Source organism: Oryzias melastigma, linkage group LG12 (genome assembly GCF_002922805.2).
Source record: "Oryzias melastigma strain HK-1 linkage group LG12, ASM292280v2, whole genome shotgun sequence".
Classification (NCBI taxonomy): domain Eukaryota; kingdom Metazoa; phylum Chordata; class Actinopteri; order Beloniformes; family Adrianichthyidae; genus Oryzias; species Oryzias melastigma.
In genome coordinates this window covers 714,388-724,229 of record NC_050523.1, presented here as the reverse complement: position 1 = coordinate 724,229, position 9,842 = coordinate 714,388, and the positions used below count along the sequence as shown (strand labels likewise).

The following is a 9,842-nucleotide window of genomic DNA, read 5'->3' as shown; positions in this document are numbered from 1 at the left end:
CCCCCCACCCCCCCACCGTCTGCTGACGCACATGAAGTTCCAGCTCCGCTCCGTAATGAAGTCAGGCTGTTGACAACGGATCGGTCCAGAACCAGCATCCTCTCTTCATGTAGACAACGACAGCCATGAAGTAAAAGATGCTTCTTGTTTCCATGGCAACACATGGAAAGTCTGAAGTTCTGAGACGAACCTGAAGAAACCTGAAAACCTTCAAACGCTGAGCAGCAGCTGGAGAGCCTTCACCTCTCAGCTCTGATGCAGAGGCTCTAACATCAGTCTGACACCACATCGCCCCCCAGTGGCAGAGGCGACCCACTGCAGCCTCCAGGCCGTTTCTACAGACCATCTTCATCTGGAAGGTTCTGATGAGGAGACTTGGATGGGCGGGGAAAGAAAGAAGGTTGAAGTGACTCCACGTCAGGACAACGTCTCCTGGAAGAGCGAGAACCTTCACCGACATCTGGAAGGAGCTCTGAGGAAACCGTTTATTTTCCCGCCGTAAATGTGAGTCTGCAAAGAGGAAAGATTTTCCCGACTAAACTCCAAAGAAAACATGAAGTTTCATCCAGACTTGGCTGACAGGATTCAATACGTCATCGTGGACAGATTCCCTCTACAAACAGAGTTAAGATGGTGACTGTCCGTCCACCAGGTTGATGGGGTTGCTGGAGCCTATCTCAGCTGGGGGGGGGGTGTTCTCTGGACAGTAACTCTGCCCCTCCAACATTCCAATGAACTGAAACTTCCCAGCAGAAGAAGCTGGAACTGAAACAGAAAACTTTATGAACAAACCTGAAACAGAAAAGTTCAAACCTGCAGTCGATCTGGTTTTATTGAGCTTTGGTCAGACACGTTTATGTTTATCGTTTTTACATTTTCTAGTTTCTGCTGTAGTTAGATTGTAGAAAACTTTCATTTCAGTGACAGCAGAGAATCAAAGAGCCGTCCTCCTTAAATCTGCTGCGTTGGTGTTCAGGAACGTCTTTGTTTTCTGACTTCGACTCTTTCTGTGTCTTGAGCTCTCTGAGCCACCGTACTTCTGACCATCCATGAATGTCTGTGTTCTGCTGCCAGTTAATGTGATGACAACAGAACCCTTTTAAATCTGTAGAGACATCAACTCCCAGCATGCATTGCACTCGGGCAGGACGTTTGAGCCCCCCCACCATCACGAGGTGATGCTGCAGAACTTCAGTCCATCGTGAAGACGGATCAGAACAGGAAGTAGCCTTCGTCTCAAACCAGGAGGAGACGGTGTTCCTTCAAAGAGGCCCCAGAACCAGAACCCAGAAGGTACCAGAAGTCCTCCCGGAGGCGGGGCGGTCATGTGACGCAGGCGGCAGTCAGAACTTCACCACTTTGGTCTGTTTGGGTTTGGCTTTCTTCACAGGAACGTGCACGTCCTCGTGGTCGGCGCTCATGTTGTTGGACAGCCATCCCAGAGTCAGAGAGTGAGCTGAGGAGACAGTTTATCATCTGAGCGTCTGATGATTCCTTCAAACAATCCTGAACAATAAGTAAAGAGCAATGAGTGACTCTTTAACTCAGTTAAACCATTTTCACTTATTTTCCTTTTGCAGAATTGTCAGTTCTTCCCTCAAACACCAGGGGGAGCTGTTGTTCAGAATCAGGAGTTCTTTCAAAATAAAATTCCCTCATGAGAATTTTCTTCAATAAAAGAACAGAAGAGCTGCAGAAAATAAACATTAAAGCTCACGTTTGAAGATATGAAACTTAAAGTTTGTAGGTTTTGTTACATTTGTTTTAGTTTAACGACTGATTTGAAAAATTCTACAAACTACGGACCAGTTTAAGAACCTCTAAAGAAGGTGTAGGTTCAAACTCTCGCCTTCATCCGATTAAAAGCTCAGATTCCAACTCTAGCGGAGAAAGCAGGAAACTGTTTTTGTGTTCCTTTTCTCGTATTAACGTGACTCGACTCCAAACCCATTCTGAGCTTCTCCAGACTCAGGATCTGGATTTTCTGCATCTGAAGTTGGTCGACCTGAAGATCTTGATGCTCCGCCTCCAGCTTTCAGTCTTAGTGACGCTCACAATCCTCTCCAGACTTTCCTTCTATTCTCTACTTTGACACAGCACTCTCTGAACAATCAGCTGATGAGGCCTTGTAGCTCCGCCTCCTCGTGAAGGCCGTCTGACTCTGACCCAGACTGAGAATGAAGGTTCAGAAACTCTGAAGTTCAGCTTCACTGATCAGGTTTTATTCTAAGACACTATTGGGTTCCCCGCTGGCAACAATCATAGAACAGAGAAGAACAGAAAGCTTCATGTGTTGAATTTGTGTAATCACAGAATAATTAATACCACGAAGTGTAAATATTTTAGAGGCAAATGTTTGTTTTTGGGTAAAAACAGAAATTTTGCTGTTTTATTTTGTTTTTTTGGCATCAACAGAAGATTCATCAACAGAAGGTGATCTGACTTACTGGCAGCTTGATGCTCCGGACAGTCCTTCTGGAAATGTTCCACAGACCCACAGAGACGACAGGAACCTCCTGCAATCAAATACAAGAAAGCGCCAATCAAACGATGACCCAAGACGCCAGAAACTCTGACGACATCAGGATCCAAACACTGGATCAAATCCAGAAAAACCTTCTTGAGAGAAACCGGATGTGCCTGTGGGCGGAGCCTGTACCTTGTGCGTAAAGCCCTTTGGGGTTGTCGGGACAGGAGCGCGACAGGTGTCCGGTCTGCCCGCAGATGAAGCACTTTGCGTAGGGATAATCACCTGTGGGGAGGAGCAGAAGCTGCAGGGGGTCGCAGGTGGACAGGTGAGGTTTCACAGAGGGGGGGTTGGAGTCTCACCCAGAGCCGGGTCCACCTTGGCCCTGCACTTGTGGATTTCGTGCTCGGTGGAGCCGCAGCGGTAGCAGATGCCCCGGCCCATGTCCCGGTCGGCGTCGGCCTCGGGGCAGTCGGCCAGGCCGTGGCCGGGCTTCCTGCAGTTGAAGCAGAGCTGCAGAGACAACAGCAGGGGGCGCCGCCGGCTCAGACGCAGCTTTCTGACTGCAGTGGAGGAGAAGTAAAAGTCTCACCATTTTGTTCTTCTTGTCGTTCTGCCTCTTCACTCTGCGGTTCTCCCTCCTCGTGTCTCTCTTCAGGGCCTCCTCCACCTCCTGCACCAGCTCCTCCTGCTGACGCTCCGGCCTCCCTGCAGGGGGAGGAGCTCCGCTCTCCTTCAGATACTCCAGGAATCCGTTCACATCCTCGTTGGTGTAGTCCTTCTTCTTCCGATTCTTTGATGAGGAGCCGCCGGCCTGAGTCTTCCTCAGAGGATCGCCCCGAGCCCCACCCCCTGAGCCCCGCCCCCTCAGCTGACTCCAGGGCGTGGCCTCTGCTGGTTTGTTTCTGTGGACATTGTTGGCTCTCGCCCACCGAGTCATGGCGGCCGCTGACCTGAAACAGAAAAGATTTGGACTCAGATTCCCAGAATTCTGTCTGGGTTCATCTGGACCTTCATCCATGAAACCTGAAGGTCAAGATGTTCTGTGTTTTTACATTTCTTCTTCTCTGGTTTTAAGTAAAGAAGTCGATTTAGCTGAAGTTTAGATCAGATGTTTTCACAGAACATGAGCAGAGTTTCTGCTAAATCTTCTCCAGAGAAGCAGAACCAGTGAACGCTTAGAAGTTCTTCACAGAACTTAAGGAAGTGTTTAACTTCATTTGATACAGTTTCACTCAGAATCTTTTCAGCTTCTATCGGAGGTTTCCCTCATCAGGAGCTCCTCTAACATCTCGGCTCTGCAGGTCTGGACCAGCAGGAGGTTTGGAAACGTTTTCTTCTCCTCTGAACGTCGGAATGATTCAAACCTCAACAGACGCGTTTCTGGAGACCTGACCTGCACGAGAAGATCCTTCAGGATCCCATGAACGAAGTTCAGCAAAGACAAAATAACATTCTTTTCCTCCGTTAATCATCGCAGCATCGAACAGGCCGTTCGAGGGAAGATTCTTCCAGTTTGTGCTCCCAAATGTTTCAGAAATAATCTTTTTAGTAGAATTGTATTCTTTACAAATGATCATTTTATTTTCAAAGTGAACGAACGAAGTTTTGACGTTTAAAGACAGACTTTTATTGTTTATCATATTAATGTCTTTCAATGTTTACCTGAAGCAAACCAACTGTTAGCTTCTCTCTGTCATGTCGGAAAAAACATTTACAGAAAAACCTCTTAAGTTCGAGGTTTAACGTTACTGTAGTACCATAAAAATAATTATATATATTATTGTAAAGTTTAACTGGTATAAAAACGATCCTAACAAGTCAAAAAGTAAAATTAAACGTCTTACTTGATCTCTTCTCCTTCACGTGTTTGTTTTCACCGGAAGTCCCGTCTTCTTCTGCGATGATCGATGACGTTTGTTTAGCGCCGTCAGAGGAGGAAAGATGAACTACACCCAGAAGAGAAATAAAACGTTTTTGTGTTGTTTTTTTGGCGACTAATAACCTCGGAAGACCATTAAAGTCTAGATTTTTAGACGGAATCTTTTCAAAGATACAGTACAAAACAGCAGCATTATAAAAATACGGAACAAGAACACAATAGGATTCTAAATAAAGTCACGGTTATTCACTCAAGTTTTGAAATACTTTAAACAAGAATATGAATAGCATACATTTTTTTTATATATTATACATAAAGAATAACCAGAGGAACAATTCAAAGATACAGATATAAAAAATAAAAATCAAAAATAAATAAAACAAAGTGAACAGAGAAAAAAAAGAAGGAAGAGTTAAATTAAGTAACTTAAGAATGTACAGATGCTAAACATTTTTGAGTTTTTGTATTCTTTAAAGTACAAATTCATCTTTAATATTCCTGCAGGCATTAAAGTCCAGATGTGAAGAAGTAAAGCCTTAAATTGACGTCACCAAATCCTCTGATGTTTCTTTGATTACCAGAGTTTTTTTTTTCCACGAACTGTTCATTTTTTATTGTTGTTCTTTTTTCTTAATTGAAGTAAATAACAAGAGAACAAATGTAGTAACCAGTAAATACAGTCACATGCACACAACCTGTGTTCTTTACAGAAACACATGCAAAAAATAAGTGTACTCAAGTATAATTTAAAAGAATAAAATTTAAATTCTATATTTTTGTTTACTTTTTAAGTACTTAAAGATAAACTTTAGAAGTTCATGTTTAAGTTCACAACTTTATGTTAAGTATACATAAATTATACTCAGATTTATGCTATATGTCTAAATATATTAAGCCTATGCTTAAACTTTTGATCCAGATATACTTTAGTGGTACCATTGGTACGAGTATTACTTGGAGTTTCTAAAAAAAAAGCTCAGTAGTAAATTCTCTCATTTTAGGGAGAAATCTTAAAGATGTGAATCATAATAAATCTACAGAACTGTGAACAAACAGGCCCACCAGTAAAGAAGTGTAATAGCTCCTCCACAGAAACCACAGTTAGTATTGGGCGTGTATTGCATTTCCAGGTAAATTACAGGATATTGAAATATAATTTTAACCTTAAATAATTAGATATTTATGAGGGATCATACAGCTTTAAAGTTGACCTGAAACTCTTCTTTTTTTTTGCTCCTTATCTTTCTTTTCCTCAGATTTTCTTACTTTGTTTTATGGTTTATGCATTTTAAATGATCATAACTTTTCTAATTGTCTGAGTTTTTCTCTAAAATCAAACCAAACATTAATGAACTCACTAATTCCTCTAAACATCTCCTGTTTCTTTATCCTCCTTCTTTAAGAATGTCTGTCATCAGAGAGCAGAACAATCATTCCTGTTCTGCTTTTTGATTGGACCTGGGATGCTTCAGTCCAGGTGGGCGGATCCAGGCTCTCCGTCAGGTGGGAGGAGTCTACCTGCCCACAGGTGATTTCATTCAGCCTGACTGCAGGAGCTGCAGACCTGAGGTTCAGAGGACGTCATGCTGCTCCAGCTCCTTCTGCTGCTCTTGTTGGCTGAAGCCATGAGGAACGGTGAGGAATCCAGAGGTTGTGTTGCTGCTCTTGTGTTACCTTCTTTTGTTGAAACAGTTTTTCTGTTGTGTTGCAGTGAACTCTGGTCCTTTGAAAGGAGCCAAAAAAGGTAAAGTGGAGGCCTCCATCTTTGAGGTTCTGTTTCCTAAAGGAGGAATCATTTATTGTTTTTTTTCATTAAGTTTCACACTCCAAAGAAGAGCTGAAGAAGCAGCACGACCCCGAGACCCTGGAAGGTGAGACCTTCAGCACAACGGGAACAAAAACCCAATGTGACGCTCTGCTTGTTTCCAGAGATGCTGAATGAAGATTATGCTTTGGTGGAGGGAGACATTCTGCTGAAGGTGAGCAGAACCTTTAAAAAAATATTTGGATTGGTTTGGTTTAATCCTGTAACACCTGAGGTGTCATTGGTGACACTCAAACTAAAAATCTTTATTTACTGTAACTTTTCAAGTGTTAACAGGATATTCCAGCAGATTGTGAAGGAGAAAAGCGGCTCGTTGAGTTAACAGTTTAAAAGTTACACTAAGTCAAAGAGCATAAACACTGGAGCTCTGGAGTTAAAGGGTTAAATCTGGGTGAGATAAATGTTTCCTCTTTTATCTTAAAGGTCTGGGCTTCATAGCCATGTTCATGCTCCTCCCTTTCTGGGATTTTCATCATTTTCCCGTCTGTCTTCTGATGAATACAAACTTTTTTTGTGCTGTACGATATTAGGAAAACTTTCAATATTAGTGATCAATACTGTAATGAGATGACTTGCAATCCATGACCATGTAGCAAAACAACTAATCAATCAATGTCATTTTACTCTCAGCTGTCCTTCATAAACAAAACGATAGATTATCCTCAGCGTAGAATCTTCTTCCTTTTACTAATCTGTCGTGGAAACCTGTCTGGCTTTAAAATATCCAAACACGTGGAACTCTGATGGACTGACGGCCTCTCTGAGTTCTCGGTCCAACAGAACCGTTGATGGTTCCGGTCCGTGTCCTCTCTGCAGAACAGCAGGAACGTGGTGGGGAACCGCTGGCCGATGCTGTCCATCCCGTATGACATCAGCCCAGAAATCAGTGAGTGTTCGGCTTTACTAGAACAGCAGGAGAAGCTGCTGCTGGTCTGAAGTTTGTTCTGATTCCAGACGGTCGGACCCGTGACATCCTGGCTGCCATGGCGATGGTGTCGGATCACACCTGCCTGTCTTTCCACAGGAGGAACGACAGCCAGCACGACTACATTTTCTTCAAAATCGGCCACGGGTATGTGGGCTCTTTGAATCTGAAGCTCAGTGGGAGTGGTCCTGATGCTGGGACCTGAGAGTGTCTCCATCAGGCTCTGATCCAGAGTGGAAGTGGTCCTGATGCTGGAAGAGCATCTCCATCAGGAGTGGAGGTGTTGACCATCCAGTAACGGTTGAAGGATGAAGGTCCAGGTCTTCTGTTAGCAAAACCGTGTCCACAGCAGACCTTCATCCGTGTTCCAGAGTGAACTCTCCTGCAGAAGACTGAAGGACCATCTCTGAACTCCAGCTGGAGCGCCTCCTGCTGGCAGCTTTCACTGATGTCTGTGCTGTGAATCTTCAGATGTGCGTCCTATGTGGGCTTCCGGGGCGGGGCGCAGAACGTGTTCGTGGCGCCCGAGTGCTCGGTGGGGAACATCGCCCACGAGATCCTGCACACGCTGGGCTTCCAGCACGAACACACCCGGATGGACCGCGAGAAGTACATCACCATCCTCACCCAAAACATCATATCCGGTAAACCTCTCGTCTGTTTCCAGACGGATACGGCTGAAGGTCACCCTGAGAGGTTTGGGATGTCGGGATCAGAGGAGCGGATCGAGTAGATCAGGGGGGTCAAAGTCAATCGCACAAGAGGCCAAAATCCAAAACACGCCTTAGATCACGGGATAAACATTTATTAAACAATAAAAATACATTTTAAAACTTTTCAACATATTATGAACTAGATATACAGCATTACCTGTGATAATGCTAGTGTGGATGATGGAAGCTGAATTTAGCCACTGAAGATGATAGTTAAAAACACTGAAGCTGAAAGCCAGTTAAAATCTTAGCTGGCAAAAAAACTTTGGTTAGCCAAAACAGCTAACATGTAGCTGAAATATTAGCTAAACTCCAAAATATCCTAAAAAAATCTTAGTAAATACCAAAATACTCCAAAAAGCTACAGAATAACAATTTTTGAAACTAACTTTTTAATATAATTCTGAAGAATAAAAATGCAGGAATATTATTCCAGAATAAATCAACTTAAACATTAAATAACTTTCAATATTTTACTCTCCATAAAAACATATTTTGTCATAATTATACAAGTTAGAAATGAGCTCAAGATAACATTGGGTCATTAATAACAATAAAAAGATCTGGAGGGCCGGACAGAATCACCCAGAGGGCCGGATCCGGCCCCCGGGCCTTGACTTTGACACGTGTGGTTCAGATGTTCTGGAGATGCTCTGAGAGGAGGAACATTGATGGTGGAAGGATGCTGAGGTTCATGGATGATGGAGGCAGATGATTTGCTTTGGCGCCCCCTAAAGGAGAACAGCAGAACTTCTCCTTCCAAACATGCTTCAGGTCTTCAGTCTGAGCTCAGCTTCCACGTTTCATCCACGATGATCTGAATTCTGTTTTTCAGGGATGGAGAACAACTTCCAGACGTATAACGGAGAGACGTTCAACCTGCAGTACGACTACGCCTCCATCATGCACTACGGCCGGTGAGATGAGTCGAGTGCAGCTTCCTCTTTTCTTTTGTTGCTTGTCTGCACTTCCTCCTCTCTCCTCTGTCAGGAAATTCTTCTCCTCTAACGGAGAGCCCACCATCGTCCCGAACAAAGACGTGGAGGACATGGGCCAGAGGACCAGGCTGACGCCGTCCGACATCCAGAGGGTTCTGCTTCTGTACGGCTGCGGTACGGAGGGAAAGGGAGACAGAAACATGACAGTCTGAGAACTTTGACGTCCAAGCTTCAGTTAGTTCATCGTTCTGTTGGGAGAAGAACACCAGGAGATGAAGAAAACCGAAGACTCCACGAGAATATTTGAACTCTAAAGGATTTCCATTAGTTTACAAGATTCAAAGACTGTAAACGTGTCTACTTTAAAGACTATTCTCAGTTTTTGATTTACATCAAACTTCCAGCTGTGATGTAATGAGGACTGATGACCAACTAACGAATATATTGAACCTGAAAACATAAATTAATTGGCACATAAAACATTCAATATTGCATCTTCAAAAAACAGAAATAGATCAGCTTCCAGTTATTAAATGTTTTTTTACAATCGAGCAGCTGAAAACCTATCAGGTCTTCTGTGATCCCTAAAGCCCCGCCCCCTGAAATAACCTTTGACCTTTTTCCTCAGATTCCCTGAAAGAAAAGAGCTGATCGTGCAGTTCGTGGATCCACCTGCAGGCGGCGCCGCAGCACCAGTTTTAAATCCACTCGGAGCTTGAGTGGAGTTGATGCCGATCAATTAAAGTCACTTTTAGACACTTGAGAGTTTTGAGTTGATTCGGGTCAGAAAGACGAGATCCTCTCAGGCTGAGACAGTTTTTTCTTTTGTTTCTAAGCAGAGGATTTCTGAGAATGAAGAGAAATGAGCTGATCTCTGAGCACCTCCACTAACCTCCCACAGACCTGCAGGTCGTTTATGCAACAGAAGCCATTAGAAGACAAAGTTAAAAAGCACTTCAGTCCAAACTGTCCAAAATGTGAGCGAGGAGAAGGTCACACGGGTGAACCTGATGGACGTTTAGAGATTCTGTCGACCTCTGACTGGATCAGGGAGATGGACAGAGGAAAACTACAACTCCATCTATGGAGATT

At 43.7% G+C, this 9,842-nt stretch overlaps 2 protein-coding genes across 5 annotated transcripts in view; one reads left to right on the top strand and one right to left on the bottom strand.

Annotated features, from left to right (window-relative positions):
* Positions 1 to 4,469, bottom strand: part of zcchc9 (zinc finger, CCHC domain containing 9) — a 25,129-nt gene extending 20,660 nt beyond the window's left edge. Inside the window, exons 1-5 of one of the 3 annotated variants that reach the window (XM_024298955.2) lie at positions 4,315 to 4,469; positions 3,060 to 3,420; positions 2,830 to 2,980; positions 2,660 to 2,752; positions 2,448 to 2,516 (exon numbers count right to left, since the gene is read on the bottom strand). In XM_024298955.2, coding sequence (XP_024154723.1) covers positions 2,448 to 2,516; positions 2,660 to 2,752; positions 2,830 to 2,980; positions 3,060 to 3,407 — 661 coding nt within the window. In that variant the 5' untranslated portion in view covers positions 3,408 to 3,420; positions 4,315 to 4,469. Of the gene's footprint in view, positions 1 to 2,447; positions 2,517 to 2,659; positions 2,753 to 2,829; positions 2,981 to 3,059; positions 3,421 to 3,863; positions 3,886 to 4,132; positions 4,265 to 4,314 lie in introns of those variants that run through there. The other 2 variants (XM_024298956.2, XM_024298957.2) reach the window with 2 other exon arrangements.
* A 1,358-nt stretch (positions 4,470 to 5,827) lies between these two features.
* On the top strand, positions 5,828 to 9,513 carry LOC112162945 (zinc metalloproteinase nas-4). 2 transcript variants are annotated; one of them, XM_036214531.1, is made up of 10 exons: positions 5,828 to 5,984; positions 6,061 to 6,093; positions 6,167 to 6,220; positions 6,279 to 6,328; positions 6,991 to 7,060; positions 7,199 to 7,246; positions 7,571 to 7,743; positions 8,648 to 8,729; positions 8,803 to 8,924; positions 9,379 to 9,513. In XM_036214531.1, the coding sequence occupies exons 1-9, from the start codon at positions 5,933 to 5,935 to the stop codon at positions 8,880 to 8,882; spliced, it is 642 nt and encodes a 213-aa protein (XP_036070424.1). In that variant the 5' UTR covers positions 5,828 to 5,932; the 3' UTR covers positions 8,883 to 8,924; positions 9,379 to 9,513. The 2 variants fall into 2 exon arrangements, with proteins under 2 accessions (XP_036070424.1, XP_024154726.1); XM_024298958.2 differs by having other exon boundaries at positions 7,129 to 7,246.
* Positions 9,514 to 9,842: the final 329 nt, after the last annotated feature.

Bases quoted from the DNA above. Each gene is read 5' to 3' on its own strand.
- LOC112162945 (XM_024298958.2), top strand. From the start codon at position 5,933: ATGCTGCTCCAGCTCCTTCTGCTGCTCTTGTTGGCTGAAGCCATGAGG. The intron at 5,985-6,060 runs GTGAGGAATCCA...GTTGTGTTGCAG, and splicing joins GGCTGAAGCCATGAGGAACG to TGAACTCTGGTCCTTTGAAA. The intron at 8,925-9,378 runs GTACGGAGGGAA...CTTTTTCCTCAG, and splicing joins TCTGCTTCTGTACGGCTGCG to ATTCCCTGAAAGAAAAGAGC.